Genomic DNA, 25,282 nt, shown 5'->3' on the forward strand with positions numbered 1-25,282 from the left:
AACACGAGGCCGGCGGTGACACACGGGGACGACAAGAGGAAGACCAGGATTTCCACAAATTAGGACAAACACGGATTAATTAAATATCAAGAGCAGCTTTAACTCCTGAATTCCTGCCACCGCCGTCTCCCCGTGTTTGGTTCTCTTAAAAACAGACGATCTGTCAAACGGAAGGAGGACACAGAAGGGCCCGTCTTCGCTGGAGATTGACACAGATTCAGAAGAAAAAACCTGCAGAAACTGACGAGGACATCAGCTCTGTCAAAACAGGAAGTTTGGTGGTAGGGTTGAGTGGGAAGCTGGCTGGCATCGTCGCAGGAATAAAAAAAGTCACATTAAAAAGACACAAAGCCACACAACACAAAACAACAAGGCCATGGTTAGATCTATTTCCAGATTTTTAAAAACGATTACAGTCATTGCAGGAGTTATTACATCCTCACAGAAAAAAAGATACATTAGGAAAATAAAACAAAAAAAGGGCAAAATCATCGATTCTTTTTGATTTCTGTAGCACATTTTCATCCCATAAAAAATTTAAAATTCAGATATACTAAGAGAGTCACAGGTTTGCTCTAGCGGTCCATTCATGCCTTGTTTTCAAAAAGCCTTTATGTGCAGCATTTAGCTCCCTTCATTCATCACAGCTGCTGAAGTTATGTCAGCTGGCTTTACAAAGTCATAAACACAACAACGTAACAACAGAAAGCAAGATCATTTCTTCTTTTATCCAAATCTGAGGACGCTAAATAAGACAGATTACCATAATCAAAATAAATCACTTTCCTTCATTTGTTAGAGCAAGAGCAAATTTGCATATTCACAGATATTGTAAAAAAGATAAAATATACATCACTGTTCCTTCATCAGAAAATAAAAAATATATCTACTTTTGTGGTTCTAAAAGAAAAAAAACAAGGAATCTCAGACAGTCTGATGCCCTCTGAGCAACCTTTCAGTCTCTTATTGCTTTCATCTCCTGACTTAATACAAGCATCTGCTGTCAGTCTGATCGTGTGTGTTTAGTTTTGTTCAGTTCGGTCAAAACCTCTCGGATACCTGGTTCATCCAGGTGTGTGGCAATTATCTTTGTTCTGAGTGACAGACCGCCTCATCACCTACATTTTACATACAACCTCAGTATCGCTTAAAATCTATTTCAGATTCAGAAGACAGACAGTTGATAAGGTACAACACTTTCTTTAGTTTTAAGACCACGAACACAACATTTTCTGCAAAACTATTTTTTTTTATTTCACATGGGCGATTTCTCTATTTGCGTTTCTCTCTGTGCTTCTCTTGGTAGATAATGTCAAATATTTCCATGTACCAATCAGGATTTAGCAAAATTTTAATCAAAATGTGATGACAGTTGTGTTGCCAGCACTGTCAGTCAGATCTCATCAAACTGCACCCACATAGTCCTGATGAATCAGCCGAGTCTTTTAGTGTTAACTATAAATCATGTTTTTTCACCTAAACTTTAACTTTCATTGTTGCACATTTAGTCAGTTTAATGTTATCAGAAATACAAACAAAATAATTTGAAACAAGGTCTTTAAGGTATTAGATTAGATTCAATTAATAATAACACAAAAACACAACTTAAGCACCAAAAACATAAAAGAATTTGTTTTTATGTCAAAATTATGTCACAATCCTAGCTATGCAAACTGTTTTGGAAACATCTACTACTGAAATATCTGCCTCTTCAATACAGATACCGAGATACAGTTTGTTTGTGTTCCTCAAAGCAGTAAAAAAATGGCATTTGAAAACACTCAACAGCAGTTTCCACAAAAACTGTTTATAGAAAAGTCGGTTTGTAAGATAAAACTACTTGGGAATGTTTATTTTTATAATTTGGGTTGGCTTGTGGGGGACATCTTTTTTTTTTTGGTACAGCTTTAAAATAAATGGGGATCTTTTAGGACATGTGTAGTATGCAAGACAAAGACAGTGAGACAGGAGACAGACAGAGAGACAAAGCTTCCTTTCTCTAACAGTGTCCAGCGCCACATTCCTCTCATTCTGCTGGGCACGACCTGACTGCAATTACAGCCGGCTCTGTGTCCGTCTCACTGTCTTCTGGGAATTATTTTTATATTTTGAGGTATAGGAAATACCTGCAAGCACACGGAGGTCACTTAGAGAGGCCACTTCAGGTCCTCAGGGTCATTTTTAGGGTCGGGATTTTGAATCTGTATGCTTGCTCTCCATGTGTGTCTAAAGTGAATCTTAATCCAGTCACACAGATCTACAGAAGTTCATATAATAGTGTTATAAAACAGACTTTCACTTTGATTGTGCTAAAACCACCATTGCAGCTCCAACAGTGACATATTGATGAGGTTGCAGCAGAGTGACCGTACATCTAAAGTACATCTACTGTTAACTCACCTTTAACCTGCTCAACACTTCAACGTCTCTCTCTGGTGAGTCAGAAAAGTCAGAAGATTTAAATCAAGGATGTTAATTGCTAGTTAAGTGTTTTAACTACTTTGACTTTGGTTTTCATTTTTTTCAGTAGTGGAAAGTAAAAGAGAAAAATAACTTCTGGATGACTGGTCGCTTCTCTTTTAACACAGACAGCTCACTAAAATCTTATCAGTGAAGATAAACTTTTAGAGCAATTACACAAAATGACAAAAACAACCTGTCTGACTGAGCCGCTAATTTGAGTCTTTGGTCTGTCACTTAGTGATCTGCTTGAATAAAATACACCTCTTTCATCTCTTTCTGTTGACAGCTCATTATTTTGCCTCTCTTTTGCTCAAAAACAACTTTTCACCAGCCCGCCCTCCGCATGCCGCCCGTCTTTCCATCTATCCATATGTCCGTCCCGACTCTCTGTCAGGTTTTGGGGGGGGGGTTAATAAGAATCCACTTTTAGTTCAGCCAGTTTAGAAGACAATTATTGTCAGCAGCCAGAAAGCCTTGAAGCCATTCTCATCCTGGACGAGAGATGTGCTCATGTTAATAACCCAAGTCCGGTCGCACAAACTGCTGAATATTGCTTCTGCTGGTCATCAAATCAAATCAACAACTAATACAAACCTTTAAAGAATTAGAACAGCAAATTACCTGTTTTTCCACATGCAATGTATGCCCCGGCACTCCTGCTGCCAGAGGGCACTGTTTAACTCTGAATCTGGTGGAGACAGATCAGATTATTCTTCCAGCAACAAAACGTGATAGGAAAAATAATTCGCAAAAGCAAAATAGCTGCTGTTTATGCTGGAGTCCTTCAAAAAATCTGACTTACACCTGTTTTTTGAACTGATTTGGTTGTGTTTATTTATATATTCTTTTTAGACATTTTTTCTTCTTTTTAAAAAAGGTCGCTTTCAGGGCTCCCACTGGTCTAAAAGAGGGTCATAAATAATGCAATATGGATTAAGCTAAGGGTCAAAAGGCTTTCAGTCTTGATCAGACTCTGGCAGAAACTGCTGCTTGACATTTTGTACCAACTGAACAGAAAGTGAACACCCCCCCCCCCACACACACACACACCTTTCCATCTCCAACACATCCACATTCATTCAGCCTCTTTCTCTTATTTCCATTGTCTCCACCTGAGTCTGCAGTCAGATTAGAAATTTCCATGCTGGAAATATTATTTCACCGATGAAAATTCTGCAAAACCTTACTTATTCTAATTACAGTGAATTTAAATTATATTGCTTTATAACTGTATATAATGCTATATTTCATTGTAGCAGCTTTGTATGATATGGACTGTTACAGTGTGACCATCATGAAACAAATGTGCCTTTAAATGGTTTTAAAAATGAAGTGATATGAATGACTTGATACTACAATAACTTATGAGCAAAAGTACAACCCAAACAATTTGGTGCAAAGTTATTTTTTGTATGTTCGCATCAGTATGAAGTTATTTCTTCACTTGGCAGTAATTCATTTAAAGGGATTTTTCATTACATTAATTATTACTTTATCTAGTATTACTGATGATTGCATTCCTAAAGCAGACATGACATGTTATAAACCTGTTGTTTAAGCTAAAACATTGTAAGTACACTTTGATAAAATTATATTCCTTAACAGCTCTGTGTTTTGTAGATGAAATGTTAAAACTGAATTCTCCGCACCATAACGAATCCTCACCTCCAACTAATTTTCTCTCCTGCTACTTATTCATCATCTTGTGCTGGTCAGCTTAGTGTTCATATCATTGGGAAGAAGCTGGCAGTTTCTGACTGACTTGATCAACCATGTTGGAGGGTCAGATTGTATTACTGTGACCTTTAAACTTATCCACACATCTAAAACGTTGATAAAAGTTTCTGTAAGAACTTGTTCCCTTTCTCCTCAAGCAAACCCTAGAGCAGAGCAAATTATGTATTTAAAAGGGGTAGTGAATATTTGATCCGCAGTACTCATAGCAGTCTGTTTGAACTACCTCTTGAGCCGAAATTAAGAGAAAGAGTTCCAAAACTTTTGACATACTGAACTGTTATCTGACCCCGGCTCTGTTCATTACTCAAACGACAGCAGGTCAGGGTGGTGCTCCAAGTCTTCAGAACTCACTCCGGTGCCTTTACCGCAGGGGGCACCATTCCCCAGCAGGGCCTCCTCGCCCAGGCTGATGCGGCAGGGAGTTTTCCCCGAGCAGGGGGTGGAGGCCAGCCGGGAGTCTGGCCCTGGAATCTTCTGCCAGATGTCGCAGGGCTTAGCTCTGGACTCCAGCAGGGGGGGATCTTTGTTGATGAGGTCTGGTACAGAGAGCTGGAGCTGATGTTCCTCCCCGCCTCCTTCGGTGCTCCCGTTTTCCACATCATCTTCTTCTCCACCTGTCACTCCATCAACTTTGCCGTTGCTTCCTACTTTATTCTCCGCTGCTTCCAGCGGCACTGGGATCTGCTCTGACCCCGCCTCCTCCTTCTCTTCCCGCTGCTGCTCCTTGCTGCTCCTCAGCTCCTCCTTGGCGATGAGGGGCGTCTTGTCAGGAGAAGAGAGTAAGGAGGAGTCAGCAGTGTCTGGAGAGGAGACGACGGGGTCAGAGGAGATCATCATGTCCTGGGTGGTCTTCAGCGCCCGAGGGAGACGCTTCTTCCCTGATGGGGGTGGCGGGTCCAGCCGAGGGAAGGAGTCGAAGGAGGCGATGTGACTGAAGAGAGGAGAAAAGGGTAGGTGGAGAGCGAGAGACATGACGAACTGTAAAATTTTGATTGCATTAGACGGAGTTGTAGCCATTTATGATTATATATAGGTGAAACGGCATCACTTCATCATCATGTGTTTGAAGTATGTGTGAGTCCCAGCGAGATCGTAAATCCACTTTTACTCCCGGTGATCACTCTAATGGCTCCATATTGTCCACTAAAAGTGTTTATGAAAATATACTAATTTCTCAAGCTGAATTGAAATTACCATGGTAACTACATCTCACGGCGAAAAGAAAGAACTTTCACTGGAGATGACAGGGATGACAATTCAGTTCAATAAGCGGTGCCGTGCTGTATGAGAATACAAAGAACACAGACACCTCGTTGTTATCAAGGGACAGCAGATTGCTGCGGATTTTGAAGACTGCTAATGTCAGGCAGGATTATATCATTTCTTTCAGTGTAGGTATGTCGCGGATGGCTTGAAGCGGGTATGTGAGGGAGAGCAGCGGGTTGCACAAACTGACATGCACACAGAAGCTATAATTGCAACAGGGCTGAGAGGGAGAATTTCATTCAGAATTTGGATCAGATCTGTGGTTCTGTATCAATGTAGCTGGACCTGACTTTTTTTATTGGTTTCCCGATACGTACTGGTTAATCTGTACACCCCTAATCTATAGATAATGTCAGTAACAATACAAATACTGGAATAAATAAGAAGAAATGATAATGAGGTCATGCTGCTTTCATTACAGAAAAACGATAAGAAGCTTAGAGTCAGCTAACGATAAGAGTCCACTGCATATTTCACCTCATACATCTAGTTTTAAACAATAGGGAATCGGTCAGTAATTATGTAAAAAAAACTCTCAGCTCCACCTGTCCAGACCAGTCTGCAAAATCTTTACAGATAATCACTGGTAAATTAAACTGAATCTATTCACAGTCCAGTAACTGGAGACAAATGGTAACAGAGCTGCTGAAAAATGACTTCTGCCTGACTGATCTTCGGTTGAAGAGACAACGGATCGATGCTTCTGGAACAAATCCACAAATACAGACACAACCTGTGGAATGTACAAGTGTGTGCACCGTATACCTGAACAGACAATTTTGACTGTATAAGAAACTGAAAAGCCTTTAATTTAAAACCACATTTCACAGGAAAAAATCATTCACCTTTTCTAAACCAGTGCCTAATTTAAAGTGATAGACACCTCTTTGAGCACAGGTAATTTAATAGTTTGGATTTATCTTATTTCACATAATTCCAGTCGTTTTATCATTAAATTGAATGTGTGGACTTGGTAAGTTGTGATCCTAAAAAGAAATACATAGAAAATATATCATTATTTAACCAGAAAGATTAAAGGAAAACCAAACCGCCTGAATCACTATGTGAAATTAAAGCAGCAGTGACACAAGTCTAAAAACTAACTTGGGAGAGTAAATGGTAAATGTCTGTGATGATCTTGGGTTCAGGATTAAGGTTAAAAATAAGAGTATGATGATGTTTAGCAGAGGCTAAGAGAAAACTGACGCAGACATGTAGAAGTTCTCTCCTCACAAATACAAAGGAAATGTCTGTGTGCGTACCTGTTAGCAGTGGTGTGGTTGAGTTGGTCCATGCAGCTCCATACGGCACCAACGTTCTTGTTGACCTCAGTGACCCCAATGTCCCCGAGGTGGCTGGACTCCTTTCTTCTTAACAAGTCATTGACCTGAAAGAAAGAAAGAAAGATGGAGGAAACACGGACAAAAGGGAAGAGGAAAGCAAGACAGAAAAGAGGCAAAAGAAAGAAAGATCGAAATGAAGAAAGACACTTTTGAGTCAAATTCAAATCAATTCCGCAGATGCAACAATAATAATTTACTCTATAACCCAAATATGAAGAGTTAAGGGAATACATGACGAGAGGACCTGCAGAACTTAATGCTTGTGCTGTGCTAACCTTTGCACCGACCGCCTTGCCCAGATTAATGGCGTTTTTAAGCCTCTGTTGGCTTCCAGAGGACGGAGAGTCGATGGAGCTTGACCCCACGTTAGAATTCGGTGAAGCTAGGGAGCGTCGGGCCGAGGGCTGGCCTGACCTAGAGGTCTGAGGACTCTGCTGCTGGGCAGTGGAGTTCTCAAACATACTTTGATCAACTGGGAAACAGAGAGGACAGGACAAAGAAAGATGGTGAATACACAGCAGGATTTAACAGAAGATGTGGACATATCTGTCCTTAACAGCACATGTTGTTGCAAAGCTGCAGACCCTTCAAGCATTAGACAATACAAATGGGATGTCGGTGTTGAGAATGAGATGCACAAATTTACTTCTTGAAGGGAGATGAAGGGAATACTCCACTAAAAATGTAGAAATGTTGTTGATTGATTTCTCCACAACATTCCTGAATACGATAGTTACATACTACTATACTCTACTGTCCTGTACCCGATATATCTCTAAAGCTCTGCTGGAAGTAGCATATTTAGCAACAGTAACAATTATTTGGAACATACTAAACATACGGACCAACAGTGGAGAAGTAAAAACAAACTGCAGAATTGTTTGTCATGAAAGTTTTTGTTGTTGTCACTTTGGGTCTTAACTGGAATCCATTGCCACTGCTGTGAATCCAAGCTGACTACAGCCACAAAGAAGCAATCTACATACTTTTCAGGGTACTTCTCTGGAGCCAAAAGGGGAGCAAGTATTTGATACTCAAAAGGTAAAGGTGGAGTATTCTTTTAAGTGACTTTGTCACGTTCCACCTGTGTCACTCTGCAGCTTTGCACAAAACAAACTGTATCATCACAGCAAGATTCAAAGGTATTTCATAGGAATGCATTCAACATATGAGGGCCAGATGTACTTATTACGAAACGATATATAAAACAAAACTTAAGGCAATTGCAATGACACATGCACATATAGCAATAACACTAGTGAAAATGAAGCAGAAATGGACAAAAATGCAGGACCAGAAACAGCAAAAACATAAATGGGGAGCTCAGGTGGTTGTCAATCCACTTAAGACAGAAGATCTTACCTCTTGGAGAGAAATGTTTCTCGGAAAGCATTTAATGAGACACAGAAGTATCAGATTTCACATAATTTTACCTCTAAAGATGCAGATTATTGAGCCATTTCTGCTTAGTCACAAATATGCTGCTGAATCATGTCTTCCTCAAGAGGACAAGTAAGAGGAGGTAATGGGTAAGAGTGCGGCCTTGAGCAGCAATCGCATATCTGAAAGGTGCAGGGTATTGGCCAGATAAATGGAGAAAAAATGATCGCCGTTTGGAATCAGATGGAGCATCAGAGTCGGGTGGAAGAGGTAACCTTGACTTCACTTTGCACACAAGCATTTCGCTTACTCACCCAATCAACAGATCTACAAGAGCACATTAGCCAGAGGCCAGAGGGAATGTGATCCAATGTTGTGAATCAACGTGATATAGAGTAATTTCAAGGAGACAGAGAGATATGAGAAGAACAGAGAGAAAGATACACCTTTACTTTACAGCATGCAGGCATTCATTATTCATCAAAGTCATCAAATCATTTACTACAGCTGAGAGGTGAAAGTGAAACCACAGAGGATCTTGCAATAAATGTGACTGTGATTGATTGTGTGTCTGTGTGTGTGTGCAGGTTGCCGCATTCAGACCTGTCCTGCTATCTGTTAAGTGCATTTAAGTTTGTGTTTTATAATGGGCAGAATTTTGCATAATTCACTGCTGACTCTTGGTCATGCTGCAGGATCACTGAGTGTTCAGACTAAAACAGCCCAGAGTCCCGACAAATATCCCTAACACACTAAAATGTAACAGTTTTCAACATTCATTACCAGACTGGCCTGAGTTTTATTTTACAATTAAAATAGTAACTTGTTTCAGTGCTCACATTATTACCTAACCCAATATGAAAACATCAACAACGCACCACATGTCTGAATTCATCACTGATTTATGTGTGTCAATCAATCAATGTGTTGTTGTCAAGGCTGATGCAAGCCTGAGTCACAGGCAAGCATCACGCAGCTTTTTGACAGGACCCATCAGTATGCTAACGGTTAGTTGTCATGCTGAAGAGAAAGTTGATATTTTCTAAAGATCTCCCGGAGGCTTACGCCTTCCTTCATAAAGTAACAGAAACGAAAACGCTAAATTTGTGGCGTCCTTGGCGTTGAAAGGTATGCTTGGTGTGCTACGTGCTGAAATAACTGTCCCCCAGCTTGATGAAAATTCCTATTGTGCGTGCATAAATGCATATTATCCTGGTTTCAGGGTTTGAAAATATGGTCACCCTACACTATTGGTCAGAAAAAATTTAATTAACCAAATACTGGGTGCTGTAAAAACAAAGTAGAGCCTGTATTTTTTTCTTGTTTCTTACTTGTTAGCTAGTTATTAACTTTGCTTGACACATGATAAAATTTGGCATCTTGCAAAATGTTAACTAATATTGTTTCATAGCAGTTTTACAGCCATTGGAGGACTTTGTACTGGCAGCATACTGGTTTAGGATACAAGGCTCTTTGAGAAGACAGTATAAGGCATATCTAAATACCTATTTGCTGTTACTGTGATACAAAAGGCACTTAATTTATATGCTTTAAGTCTTTGTTCAATGTTCTGCCTGTCTGCCAAGGTCATTCAGTGAGTACTCACTGTATATCAAGGTCATCAAGTGATCCCAGGATCGATTGTGACACATTGCACAGGCTATAAAACACCCTTATTGATCCCACCAGACAACGAGGCCACATGTTCCTTCCACTTCAACTCCTATTGGAGAGGTAATGGATAGAGAAGATGTTTGTACAACATGACTAACAATGTGCTCTGGAAAATGTATGTATAATTCAAAAGATTTAATGTTTTGCAGCTTCTCTCTCAACATGTCTTCTAGAAACCCATGCTGCTGAAAAGGTGAAACCTGCTGTTTGGAAATGAGCGCAGGTGTCTCAGTCCAAGCTCATTTGCACACAGATGTGATTTATCATCACTATTTATGACCATTTCTCTGCTGGACTGTCTCTGAGCCAGCGCTGAAACTCTTTGCTCCTGTATACTCTAAACGAATGCAAATTTGGCGATTTTTCAAAGGCTGCCAAATAAAGTGCTGCGTGCAAATGCCAGTATATCCACAGTGAGAGGTCAGCTTGTCCCCACCAAAGTGAGTTACAGTGAAGGCGATGACTTCTGAAATATACCATCAGGGAAATCCAAAACTAAATTTAACACAAGTGAAATTAAAGTTACAGCTAATTATACAGGAGGAAGATGATGATGTAGATTTGTCAGTGGTCCCTGATTTATGGGCCTTTTGCCTCATTTGATAGTGATAGAAGAGATACAGACATGGAGAGGGAGGGAGGGAGAGAGAGAGAGAGAGAGAGGGCAGTGAAACAACAAAGGCCAGAGTCAAACTGGGGATGTTGAGGTCATATACAAGCATCTTTACCACTCGGCTACAGGACGGCTCGTGGTAAACAATCTTTCTGGTGACAAAAACAAACAATGGAAAATGTACCAAGCTCTTATCTTCCAAAATTCAGCACAATGTTTTTTTCATTTAAAGTGAAATTCTATTCTGCGCTTTCTATCTTGATATTTACCTTGCTGTGTGCAGTTACCGGCAGATCTTTGTGTGAACTGATTCGAAGTCTAAGGAAATTAATAATAACTTTGTTACCATTCTAGATTGTTTTCAGTTTAAATCACAGACAGCTGTCATCTTATTAACAACAAACTGACAACAGCTTCAAATGTAAGATGGTGAATGAGACTGTGTGACAAGTTCTGACACCAGCCTGCGCACACTGAGGTGATCACAGGCCAACGGCCAGGCGCTTTTATTTGGTCACAATGCAGCCATTTCATTCCCTCTAACCTCTGCTGTTAAAGTGACCACAAAGCAGCAAATGTTAGACACCATGTACAAGTAAAGATCTCCAGTCTATCACAGTGCCTGGTGAACAGCCTTCTTTCTATCTTTCAGTGAGCTGAATCATAAATAAAGGCACTGCCACTTTTCTCTGGAGATAATGCCATTTCAATACCCACAAATTGAAAGATCTGATGTTAGTGAGTCCTGTTTCCGCTCGACAGGACGCTCATTCACTGCCGTTTAAGAGACACTTTGTTCGATTTGTCATTTCCAATGCTGAGATTCCCCAGCAATTTCTGTACCTCTCAACTGAGAATTTCATTTGAGCAAACAGTTAATCTATGTCTTCCCAATTAGCGGAGCAGGGACAGTGTTTTTTGCTGCAGCCCCACTGAGATTCAGGCTGACGAAATGGATGGATTTTTCCCCTTACAAAACTTGCCTACTGAAGCATTAAAATTAGAGAATTAAATGTTAAATCACCCCGCACTGCAACTTCAGCAGAGGTAACATTTCAGTGAAGACTGTTCTAAACTAGACTTCAGCTAGACTGTCACACATTCAGTTTTAACCTGAGCAATCACTGTGAATGAAATTACATTTTAACCTGATGACAGGCTGTTTAAAACTACTAAAACAGCACTGTGTCCTAGTTTCATATTATCTACCAGTGCAGTAAGTCAGAAAAAGTAGTCCCCACTTTGGAGTCAGTTGATTTTTGAGCAGGGTGTTGAAGGACAGACACAACAAAGGAACGACTCAAAACTAATGAAAAGTACAAAATTAGCTTTGGAATTTGGTGAAAGAGCTCGAATGACAGCTCACAATACAAGAAATAAAGGGGAAATAATTGAATGTAGCAATCTGAAGTCACAGTTTGACTAATGTCAGTCATTATATGACGCAGAGTAAAACACATGACGTCGAATAGTAACAATGTGCACTTTTATATTAGTTTATATTGGAGCAGGGGTTTTCAAGTTTTAAACACCTTACTGCTCTTTTCAGAAAGAGTTGTCTCACTGTATTGACACAGAGGTTAAGACTTAGGTGCTATTGGCATAAGTTTCTGAAAAACAAAGGAGCTGTAATCACAATGAATATAAAACCCGAAGAGACTTTCACTCCAGAGAACTCCTGCAGCCTGTTTGTTTAGTTCTGGAGGACTGTGTAACACTGGCAGACTGCTGTATGTGTTTGCGTGCGTTATTTTGTCTTTTAATTGTAAACACGCCTGAAGGATTCCATCTGTAATAATTATCGTTCATTAGCACTAAAATGAGGATTTCCTTCTTTGTGTCTTTCTTTAAGAGCTTCTGTGGATTAACACCGTTAACAGATTACAAACAAATTCAGATCCAGAACACTCGGTTGGGAAAGCTATTTTCAGTGTGTAATCCAATGTGTAATCCCTCTAGAACCCGCAGGTGATTTGTTGTTAATTTCAGTAATTTCATCACATCTAATGCGTCACAACAGGAAAGAGAGCAAGGAGAGAAACACAGCAGTAAAAAGAGACAACACAAGACAACGTGGGTCAACAATACTTAAGCAGCGAGCTCTCCCTCCCACTCATGTACCAGCTGAGGGTGGCCAGGCTGAATCTGAAACTGAAATGATAACGCAATCTTCTGCAACACATTGGACAGTAACCTAAAGGGAAAATGCATGCTAATCCTACAGTATAATTACAGTCAAGTGTGTTTGGTCAAGTCTAGTCTCTAGAGCACAACATGACAGTCCAGGCAAACTCCTGTGACAGTGAAGACCATTGCTTTTATTTAGAACACAAATCTGGTTCTCACTGCTTTTAGACTTCAAATAACAGGGCAATTAATTGATTAGTTTGGTAACAAAAAAATCAATGATTATGAGAAGAGATGTCCCGATCCGATACTAATGATCGGTACCAGGGCTGATCCGGACTCATTTGAATGGATTACCATCGGCCCTAAATAAAGCAGATCAAAATCCGATCCTTTGGTTCACCTCAGCCTAGAAAAACACACCGATTTGCTAACTCTGATGATAATCATTTATCTCTTTCTCATTAGCAAAGAGCAGTGTGCAAAGAATTCAGGTAGAAGCTTGTCCTTTTTAACCTGTCTGCAGTTAAAATGACAAAGCAGAGGTGGCAGGTTGTGTCAGCTGTCCATAATTAATGTTAATTCCATCTGTATTTTGATTGCAGGCCTGTATTTAACTTGTCTGTTTGTTCTCTGCCAAATATCTTTTGAGAGAGAAGAATCACGTCAGTTTCAGGAGTCCCATTCTCCCAGGTCAGCTTTTATTCAAATCATATCAATGATAATGAAGAATGAGAATTACAAAAAATAACTAATGGGTTAATCAGTAATGAAAGTAGTTCAAATGCTGCTACTTTCAATTTGGGTAACGTCCTGTAAAAGAGGACTGCTTTCAAAAAACCCAAACACCTCATTGGCTCTCTGTGCACTAATCTCTCTGTGGAGACATCCAGTTAAACAAAACTCTATTATCCAAAGCCAATTCCAGTGTGAAAAAATGTAATGTCCCTAAATATTCTGTATCTAAGGTACCATGTTTAATTACTTGGAAGTTTGTCATTTTTATAGTAATTATACTCCCTATCTGGCGTTTAATCTAAGTGCGATTACTCCTGACAAAGATGAACACCTCAGCTCCTCACACCTCGATTACAGTTTTCTGCTCCATAATAAAGTATATTTTTCACTGCAGGGTCATTTTTCACAGACATCCTCTATCTTAATAGGGAATAATGATGAGCTATGATGTAATTATGATTACAGTTGTCATCACATGGAACTTGTAATTGGCACTCAACTTAGCAAGCGCCTTGACTTCGGCTCGACTCTGCCAGGCAGACACAGTGAGGTTGTAATTATCTCGTTTCGGCTTTGGCATAACCGCATCAAAGTGCCAAACTCTTAGCTTTGTTCTTAGCTGAGGGTAACCCACTTCTGTCACCGAGACCCAGCACACAGACTGAGCCCCCACAAGAACAAACACACATACACTAAGACTTTTTCTTCTCTTTGGTAATATGTAGTGTATAGATGTGTCTTTTTTGTTTTTGAACTATTCTCAAATACAATTCTTTTCAGACTTTCACGCTACAAAAAAAGTGACTACAAAAAAAGTCTCTGAAGAGATCAATCAGTCTAATATTGATTCCCAACAAAAATGTATTAAAATGTCATAAATCTGCGAATGGAGAGAAATATTTTCAAGGATTTCTAATGCAAAGTTCTGAAGTTATTAAGATCTTACCCATTAAACTCAATCTGCTGTTGACAATCATGTGAAATGGTCAGAAGCTCTACAAAAAGTGAGTACGTGGGTACGCTGGGTTGAAATATTTGAATTGTCAACTGCTCTGTATTCAATGTCAAGAATGAACTATCAAGCTCAACCTTGTCAACATGGCCGACAAGTCCCAGAGGAAAGTCTGAAAATTTGCACTTTCATGGCAACCAGACAAACTTAACGGAAATACTACAATGAGGATGGTTTTAAAAGAAAAAACAAGAATAAAGGCTTGTTTGTGTCGTCGTGAGAGATACGCGTCAGGCTGAGAGGACGAGGGACACTCACTTGAAGACACAAACACACTAATCCTCAGGCCAGACAGGGTCATTATCACTGATTTATTAAGTTAGAGCTCCCCACTTGGCAACATTAAGATATGCATGTGTGTCTGCAGGTGTGTGTATTAGTGTTAAGTGAGGCCAATCACGTCTCGAGGATGAAAGCAGGGAAGAAAGATACCTCCTGCTCAGTGTGAGCCGCTCATCAATTTTTTACCCGGGTTCATTATAACATGAATGATTAAGGTGGGTGGGCTCTGGTGGGGGTCTGTCTCAGACTGATGAGGGACTGTATGCAGGATCGGATTAATGGAAGACGTGATTTATCTGACTGAAATCTGACTGACACTCTGCCTTTCACATCATCACTCTGTGCCTGCTTTTAGTAATTTCCTGCTTGGAAAGTTGATCCCGTCTGTGTTTCACTTTCACTTCAGATCAGGTTCACATCACATTCACAACGCTCTTTATACAGAAAAAAACTAAAAACTCCTGTGTGCATATATGGGCTTGTAAGTATTTCAGAAGGGTTGTATGGATTATGTATTTCTTATCAAGATAACAGTGTAATATCCTTTAAAAGGCTATGTGTTATATATATTGTTTGTAAGTGCCTTCCAAAACTACTCATATAGACATTAAATGTACTGTCTTCACACTCATTAGCTACCTATATGTAATATTTGCATCGTCATTGGCGGAGTCTGCCATCCTCACAGTTGATTCAAATGGCGTGCACACATCAGTTCAAGTATAGCTACAGAGATTCATTAAGAGGACATTAAATTTACAATGTAAACAGATAAGAGTTGCTCTTCTTCTTCTCTTGTAATGGAAATTGTAATGTAAATTACTGCCCCCCCCCAGTGACTTCTATTTCAAACAAAACCTAATAGGGCTGAACAATTTTGAAAAAAATATGAAATTGTTCTTATTTTGACTGATACTGCAATTGACCCTTCGCTAAGACCCGCCCCCCTTAGTTACTGTTGCTAAGTCCGACAAACTGTTGGCGCTGCCACTTTCTATTACTGCACTCCCCGGAGAAATATTGTCAAATTAGTTGTAAAAATTGATCTCAGAAAGAAGAAGTTTTGCAGTTGCATTATAGATTTGAAGGTTGTATTCAGGCTGTCAAACTGACTCAAACGGACGTGAAAAAAATTAAGGATAGAAGCTAAAGCCTACTGATCACAGTACAAGTGAACCACCACATCCCCTGACGATTGAGACAAAAGACAACGATATGAACGATCTACACTGTTCCTGTAAAGCTGGGTAGGCCTCTATTCATTATTAAAATCATTACAAAGCAGAGCAGTAGGGCTTTATTACGTTACATTGAGTAGGAAGTTAGCTAGCGTTAGTTAACTAACATTACATTAGGAACAATCCACAGCCGACATTTTTTTTGGATTTATTTTAGGTTTTGGAAAGAGAATAAATCTTACTTCTCCCATCAACCTCTCTGGTTAGCAACTATTACAAGTGCCCCAGGAACAGCGTTTGACCAGATCTTAGAAAAATATAGCCAAAAAAAAAGCTAGAAAATGACTCAGAGTCAATGGAGCGCAGCCATGAAAGTGTCGGACTTCAGTTAGAGCGAGTCCTATACTGCGCTGTGATTGGCCAGCTGTGTAATCGGGGCGTGGCTTAGCAAAGGGTCATGATGATGCGATTTGAATTATTGGAGGGAATTTTTACATAATTATTGTCATTTTCATTATAAAAAAACATACTTAAATGATTAAGGTGTGTTTTGGGTACCAAATAAAGATGTTTGTAGAATATGATGTGAAGGCATCTCTGCAGCATGACCATAGTGATGATTTAATATGGTATATTCACACACATTTTGCCTCTAACAAATATTGCATTTCCTGTGATTTGAAAGTTGCAAAAGGCCATATTGTGATTAAGATAAATTGTTCGGCCCTAACCAGTAAGTACAGGTAATTATTAGTCAATCAATTAATGTCAGAAATTGAATCTGCAACCATTTTATGATCACATCATCATTTGAGTCCCTTCAAGGAAAACACCAAGCATTGTATGGTTTCAGCCCCTCCAATGTAAAACCAAGGTTAGGGAAGAAGAAACCAAAGCTGATAATCCGAGACGGGATGCAAAACACCATATCTGGTGTCAATATTAGACACTTTTTAAGCCCAACCATCAACCCTAACCACCATCCACCCCAACAGCTTTTGTGGTGCTATAACAAATGTCACACTACTTCCACCTTTGCTTCTAAGAGATGAGAGTCATTATTCATTCGGCCAAAAGAGGCTGCTTGTCAGGAGGATGCAACAGTCTTGATTTAAAACTATGCCTGCATTAGAATGTGTTTTTTCCTGCTTGGATGGTAGAAAAAAAAAAAAATCAATCAAACATTAATTTAAAAACAACAACACAACAACTGAAGTCTTGATAAATCTAACATGTTGAAATTGAGACGCCATATTTTGATATATTTATTTCCTGTATGATTGACGATGTTCAGTTGCATTAATTAGCTGAATTATCCGTCTCCAATCTCATCTTCAGGCTATTCTCTAGCCTAATTTCTCCCTCATTTAAGTTTCTATCTAATCTAATTAGCCAAATGTGATTTTTCTCCTGCACTCAGTAACGCATCAGGAGGAACTGACAGCACAGCAGTAAGTCTGCAGATGTCGGCTCCATCGACAAAACTGACCTCTCCTTCCTCTTGTGTCACAGCTGACCTGCCCTCCTCTTCTTAAACAGGGCCTACCTAATCGTAAACAGAGCAGGACAGCAAACTTTGAATTCCAACCCCAAAAACATCAGTCAGCATCTATCTTGTTGTGACAGGCTGAGCCTCCCGGCCGACCCTCAGTCTCAGGGGAAAACAGAAGCCCCATTAACAAAACTGACCCTGTTCCCCCTGTTATTCTTCTACCTTTTTCTTTCTCTACCTGAAGTAACCTTTTCATACAAAACAACTCTGTTTTTCCCTGCGGGATTGTTTTATTGGCAGGAACAGCATTTAGGCTACATGGCACCAAAACTATTGAGTGAAACTAATACTAATGACACTTTGAAACAAGCCCCTGAATGTACAAATATAAAATTCTCCAATACTAATGACGCTCTGTTTAATCTCACATAATCTCCGCTGAATCCAATCCTGATTACACTTTTGTGAAGAGAGTGGAGAAGTAAGATGAGGTGAGCCGACCTGCCCTGACTGTTCAATAGAAGAGCAATTACTGCAGCACACCTCAGTCTCAGCCTTTTGCCTTCAAATCATTTTCAGGGCACCTCAGACAGAACGACAGAGAGGCTGCAGGGTTTGACAGATAGACCTCTGGTACAAAACAATTCTTTGGGACTTGTTGAATATTTGGTGTTAAATGCGTTACATGTAGTAGTCTAGAAATAATAAATGGTAACTTCTGATCTTCAGTTGTCCATATTCTGACATGTGGTCAGTCAAATCAAGCATGCAGCTTTAGCATTTAGTGCTCATAATGCGACATGAAATTAGAACATTAGTTTCTTACCAAATGACACTGTGTGTATCCTTAAGGCCTAATAAAAATGATGACTGCCTTTTCTTCCTCATAAAACATTTTCAACCCCCGATTTTTGTAAAGATATATAAAACCAACATACTTAACGCCCATGTTTACTTGCTGGTCTTCTTCTTTCTTTGCCTTTGTTGGCGCATTTCTAAATTTCTTGGCAGAACAGGGTCAGTCCAGCGGCTATGCATCCTTGTGTACATACAAACAAAATGGACACCCACTCTTAAGATTATGTAAAATATAGAAATTATGTATAGAGGTAAACTAACAGCACATTATTCACTTGCCAGAGATGAGTGATGGATTTAGGCTCAGGATATAGAGATATACCACACAGCGATTAGACTGACTCCAGAAAAGCAGTTAACACACAGATTTGATGATCTACAGCCTCCAGATGGCTCACACATAGTACTTGTTTTGGTTACCTGATCCAGCATCTGAAAAGCACAGATTGAAGAGCCTCCATTTAAAATGCCTCCTAAGCTGGTCCACGCAAAATTTCCACTGCCTTGTTCACTTCAACAGTACAGCAGTCTAATGTTTCCGTCTAATGTAACGTGAAGTATTTTTCCTGCTGCCTAGAAAACAATACACCTCTTATCCTGTTATGACCTTGCAGATCCCATCAGATACCTTAGCTGCTTTTCCTCCATTTATAAAAATGAGATTAAATTATGATTATTTTTCACAAACTCTAAAAGAGCAGCAAGAGTATCCTTGTATCCTAAAGCCTCTCACAATGACATAAACATGGACACTGGCATTAGTGTGTCCTCTGAATGGGAAATAATTTAAATTAATAATTAAAATTTGGTCAGCAACAAAGAATGGAGGCAAACGTTCTTCATTTGACTGTGCAAACATACTCTATAAACTCATCGCCACAAACTTTGTTATTTATTCAAAATTGCTAAAACATGCAGGCAGGATGCATTTATTACTGGACATATGCAACTCCAACCACACACAAGTCAACAACTCTAGGCTATATAGAAACTGAGCATCCTGCACTGTTGAATATTTAGAATCAGGTTGTGACACCAGCAACTCATTACCAGCTGAACACACAACAATTAGTATAACCAGAAAATGCTGAAAGGTTACAAATAAATTTACAGTCTACAGCTATGCTACAGGCTCTGTGAGGCTGTTACAGTGGTGCTTTGAAATTGCACAGGATAAGTGAAAACTTTCACCTGATGATGGCACTAGATGAAAAGTCAGGAGATCAACCTCTGGGCATCAGAAATATGGATATGGTAATCCATCCAATAGCTGTTGAGATATTTAAGTCTGGACCAAAGTGGTGGGCTGGCTGACCAACATTGCCAAAAAGTGACATATTTTGCATTTTTGAGTCTAATTTTTACGTAGTGTTGTATTTTCCCGACTTGTAATGTCACCTACACATTTCGATTGCAGCTGCAATCCAGAAAGTCTTGGCCCTAACACGTCAACAGTAAATATCAGTTTTATTGACATTCCTTTCTGACTCACTATGTTGCACTAGATTTCAAAATAATGACGCATGGGGAGAAACCCGTCATAACAGATGCAAAGATACAGTTTCAACCTCTCTACTTACAGTCTCAACAAACCACACTGCATTGCAGCCACAGCACGTTATGTTCTAATTAAAGGGAACAAATGTCCATTTTTCTCAGCTGGGAAAGCTTGCTTTCTTCAACCTACTTACATGAGTACGGTAAAAATCAAGCTTAGCCTCTCCACATGCATGTAAAACCCACAGCTGCATGGAATGAGTTCACTCCACTAGCTGGCATGTGTTCATAAAGATTCTGGGAAATTACTGACCAAACTTGAAGCAGTCAATACAGTAAATTACAAAACATTTTTGACAAATCATACAATGTGATTTTCTGGATTTTTGTTTTAAATTCCATCTCTCACAGTTGAAGTGTACCTATGATAAAAATTAGAGACCTCTACATGCTTTGTAAGTAGGAAAACCTGCAAAATCAGCAGTGTATCAAATACTTGTTCTCCCCACTTAACATTAAATATCACAACTAAGCTGTAGGAGCTGACTCTTCAGACATTATGATATCTGATCTTAAAACAAAACTATAAAGTAGTAATGCGGAAATATTGTATATGTTTCCAGAAGATGTCAGTACTCATGAAAGCTTTTTTTTAAATCAAGAGGACAACTCTGTTAATGTACTAAGATACTAAGAAAAATAACGTAATCAAAAAAATTTGATTATATTGCCCACTCTGATAATGATAGTAAAAATGGGCAAAGAAAATAAGATCAGAATACAAACAGCATACTATAGGATTACAGGTTTTAGCCAGACATGCTTGTGTGGCTTCAGTCCCCTCTGTATCAAAGTCATCAGATCAATAATTCATTCAGCCATTTGCCAAATCGCTGTCTGTCTGGACCCAAGGCTCCCTGGAGTATGAGCGTCTGAGAGTCAGAAGAACGAGTGTAGCCATGAAAGAAACAGCAAGGGTAACAAGTAAAAAATAACGACGTCTGTTGTTGCTGACATTAGATTACTCTCCGCCTTTGTGGTTCTATTTGTGTCTCTGAGTGTTTTTAGCATTGTACTTCAATTGTTGTAAGGTTGTTTGTTAAAAGCCATATTATGTTACCAGCTCTGGATTAACCTGGCTGCAGGGATTTGCTCCCTTTCAGCCACAAGAGCATTAGTGCGGTTGGCCACTGACGTTGGACATAAGACCAAACACAAAGTTGTCACTATTGTCTAAAATGTCACTGTATGCTGTAACATTAAGATTTCCCTTCATTGGCACTAAGGGGTCTAGCCCAAACCATAATAGCCCCAGACCAAACAAAAGTGCACAAACGTATGTGGGCAGGAATTTGTGTCCACATACTTTTGACCATTTTGCAGAGAGGCAGTTAATCAAAGGCTTGAAGGGCCTCACAAGATGAATTTGGCCTTAACAAGTCAGTGTGAACCAAGGGGAGCTGCTATGTGTCTGTGTGTCTTATCAAACACTAAAAAAGTTAAATATTACTGACTAAAAGCTAAAAACAATCATGTGTCTCTTGTCTTTCCCCTTCAGTTCTACGGCCTCAGTGGGAGTAGTTCTCTTTTAAAGTTGACACTGACATTCACCTCCATTCTAAATCAAGATTGTGTGTGTTAAATTTGTCAGCTTGCTTTTGTCAGCGTATATAAGAAGAAACAAAAAGGAAGCTTTGCAAAAAAGGAAGAAATGCTACAAGACTGACGGGCTGACAGACAGCTGTGCTGCAATTCAATATCACTTTGCTCTTTTAGCCCTTTACATCGGGAGCTCCACATGTTCCAGATTATGTGCCATGCCAAGCAGCCGCTCAGTATCGCCTTTAGCACAGCATCATGGGAACATCAAAGTGAAATGCCACCACATCCAGATGTTGACCCACAGCTGAAATCTAGTCAGAACATGAGCGCAGCTTTGTTCAAGTCCCTGCTGCCTCTAAATGTGTATGCATGTTTGTGTGAATGGTGAGGAAAATGCAAGACAAACGCCTCCACAAGAAACTCTAATCTGGCTTTGCAGTGGCAGCCAAGAGGTTAGAGACGTGAGTGGAAGGTCGGCAGTTAAAATCCAATGACCTGATGGGAACATGTGGTCAAGGATTGTGAATGCAATGCTGCAGAGGGGAATAACCAGTAGTACAAACAATAGCAGACTATGCTTTAGAGGTGACCCCGAATAGTCGAAGATTCGGTAGAAGGAGCCTGATTTGACTCACAGTCGAATCTTCGCAGAGCCATTATGAAACGAGGATCATACCATTTTGGCTATATGGGGGTACATAACGTCGGTCTTTACATACAATTAGTGTTTTTCTCCCAGTAAGATAATACACAGCCTATTATGATATAAATATCAACACACAATACAGTAAATAAACATGTGAAAGGAAGAGGTTTTTAACCCTTAAAGTAGGAGACACAGAGTTGTGTGTGAACTTTGCAGGACGTTTGATCATTTATCACTATTGATGAAGCTCACAAAGAATGTTAAATCGTTTTTAAACAGCAAGCTACTTGGAATACACCCACGAGGAGTCGCGACGTGCATGCAATTCTCTGCGATTAAAGATTAAAGCGGAGATACCATGTCTAATTGTTTGTTCGGTTGACCAACAGTCCCAAACTGAAAGATATTAAATTCACAATGATATATAACAGAGAAAAAAAACAGCAAATATTTGGCACTTTGCTTGGTAAATAACTTGAACAACTGACTGACAAACAAAGCAGTCATTTGTTATATTCTCAGTGTGAATGTTGGCTGTTCAGTGGAGTCCTGTTTGGTTGTGATCATTAATGTTCAGCTTTAGTCCTTTATTCCCTCTGCTCGTCTGGTGCAGACATGGTCATTAATTTCAGCACTTTGATGGTCTGTTGTTGTGAGTGTTTGTTTATCTGTGAACCACTAAGCCCGCATGTCTCTGTCAGCGCCATTTCACATTAACAAAACAAGCTAAGCTAACTCCTCACAAGTTAATACTCTGTAGCTGTTTGTGTGGCGCATGTGTGTCTTTTATGCATGTGTGTCACTGAATGCATTTGATCAAACTAAGATTTTGGATAAGTGGACACCCATGTGTGATAGTTTCAGGCTTTCCACTCGAGTTTGGATTCTGTCAACAAGGATTCAGCCACATAAGCGTTAGTGATGTCGCCACACATCTGTAGTCTACCCCTATAAATTTAAAAACTGCAGCAATGCAATTTCCACAAGGCCCAGTAAAGTTTTTGCCTTCAGTATGGCATTCAGCAGTGAAACACAAGGTCAGTTTGAGGTCATGTGACTGACTTGACCGGTGAGGAACAAATCTTTTTGGGCCTAAATGCTTGTTGCCTCACCTGTATGTTTAGGACCATTGTCCTGCTGCATTGTCCTTGAAATGGGGGAATGTGTATTAAAAGGGCTACAAGTCCTACTCTGTCGCCCAAATATGGATGTAAACATCCTCAAACAGCCTTAAAACTAATAGTCAGCACTTTAACCTCATTGTAAAATTCAAATAGTTGGAGAAAAGTACCAAAACAATAAATATTGTCTCTGTTCTATTCCTTAAAGACTAAACAGTATGTTATAACCAACCAGCAGAAATATTTTTAGGAGCCAGAGAATGTGTAGGTGTGTGAGACATTATTTGGCTAGGTCTAAACTGTATTGTCTGTATTTAAGTGTTTCCCTGTAGGTGACAGACAGAGCTTGTAAAGAAGTGTATTGATCTGTGCTGTTCCCTTGCTGTCCCAGTAGTTAACCCCAGTTTCAAACAACATTCGCCTGTGACAGGAAAATCGATACAAGTCACCATTGCCTGCTCTGCTTGGTACGACTGGTAGGCAACATGGCCCTCAGATGGCAATGACAAGCCCCATCAGACAATTAATTAGTGGTGACAGGAGGGAGGAAACCACAGAGTGCGTGAGAGCAACAAACTGAGACAGAGATGAAGATTTGAGATCAGACTAGACCCAGCAATTCAGCAGTTTAAAGCATAGAGTCTGATACCAGAGAGTGAAATTGAATTGTTTAAAAGACCAAACATAATAAGTAACACAAGAAGGGTCACTTTTAAGATTATTTTGTAAAATAAGGCTTATGTCATTTAACAAACATCAATTGATGCCTGCAGCAAAACGTATCATACTGGCAGCCAGGATCTGCTCATCCAGGAGCAAATGTGATAAAATTGCTTTGTACAGGGATTATGCGACAACCAATGTCTATTTCCTCATGGCTTGTTCAACACTATTCCAGCCACGATTCGTGTGTCAGGGAGCCTGAGACTTAATGACCTAAGACTAATGCAACGATAACTGAAAGCTGGCATTATGAGGCAAAGCGGAGTCATCAGCAGAGACTGGAGAGAGACCTCAACACCACCAACATCAAAGATATGTGCCAAACATCACAGGCTACAAAAGCAGGAGCTCCTCCATCATGTGTGAGGCCACATTACCAAATGAGCTTAACACCTCTTATGCTCGCTTTGAACTCCTCAACAAGGAGTCAGCCGTAAAGTCTACTCCACCTCCAGAGGACCGGCCACCGTCAGTATCCACAGCAGATGTGAGGAGAGTCCTGCTGAGAGTGAATATGAGTAAATCAGCCGGGCCTGATAACATTCCTGGCCGTGTACTAAAAACCCGTGCCAATCAGCTAGTTGATGTTATAACTGACATTTTCAACAAAATTACTCAAGTACTCATTTTTCTGTATTGAAGTTGGCAACCCTAACCACAACTGACCTCACTCTCACATACACACCAGCAACTACAAATACACATGCACCTTCTTCTTGCCAGAATTCGACTCTATCCCATAAATTCATTAGAGGCTGAATCAATAACTAGTTAAGAATGTAGGAATGAGTTCAAGCTTTCTAGCAAACTACTGAACCTGCCACACAAATAACTCACAAAAGAAACTAATTTCCCCTCTGCTTCGGTGTGTGATCTCACTACAGCCCCCTGAACAGATGGTTAATATTAGTCATTTTCTGAAAAGTTGCTCCTTGTAACTCTCTCTCTCCATCACAGGACCTTCACATGGGGATTACTGACCTCCAGCATCTTTGTCGAGGTAAAAGGCAGAGAGGCCTGTACTTATTTTTGCAACCACACAACATGAATCGCTAATAGATAAAATCAGTAACAGGAGACCTTTGAGAAATACAGTATGTTTGGCATTTTGGAGAGGTCAGATGAAGAGCTGGGTTCAAGAAATGACAGGGGAATAAGGTTAAGGTTGCACACATGTGAGAGAAATATAGAAGATATGAAAGAGAAGGAGAAAACATAGAAGCCAGAGTATTTACCCCAGAGGCTAGAACAGAGAAAAGTGTCAAGAGCAAGCTAAGAACAGAAAAGAGAGGAGTCTTAGAATAGAGAAATGCAAAAGAGTAAGATGCAGAAAGAGAAAACAGAGCTTGTGCCTTTGTGCGTCTTCGCAGGAACAGAAAGGAAAATACTGGAAAGTAAGGGGAGTTTGACTCTTTTTCAAAGGACCACTTCAGGGTTAGGACTAATTGCAGTTGGACAAAAGGTCCAAACTGAAGGTTGACGCAAAATGAAAAACATTTGTGTTCACAAATTTTACAGAAGAACAATGTG

General features: G+C 39.8%; 1 protein-coding gene across 1 annotated transcript in view; it reads right to left on the reverse strand.

Moving 5' to 3' along the window:
* Window positions 1-367: 367 nt before the first annotated feature.
* The window catches only part of LOC119900293 (carboxyl-terminal PDZ ligand of neuronal nitric oxide synthase protein-like), a 180,369-nt gene continuing 155,454 nt past the window's right edge, over window positions 368-25,282 (reverse strand). The window contains exons 11-13 of the mRNA XM_038715101.1: window positions 7,085-7,281; window positions 6,729-6,853; window positions 368-5,131 (exon numbers count right to left, since the gene is read on the reverse strand). Of these exons, the coding sequence (XP_038571029.1) occupies window positions 4,501-5,131; window positions 6,729-6,853; window positions 7,085-7,281 (953 nt within the window). The 3' untranslated portion in view covers window positions 368-4,500. The remainder of the gene's footprint in view (window positions 5,132-6,728; window positions 6,854-7,084; window positions 7,282-25,282) is intronic.

Source organism: Micropterus salmoides, unplaced genomic scaffold, assembly GCF_014851395.1.
Source record: "Micropterus salmoides isolate LMB-PRFRI ecotype aquatic unplaced genomic scaffold, ASM1485139v1 Ms_hic_scaffold_13, whole genome shotgun sequence".
Lineage (NCBI taxonomy): Eukaryota > Metazoa > Chordata > Actinopteri > Centrarchiformes > Centrarchidae > Micropterus > Micropterus salmoides.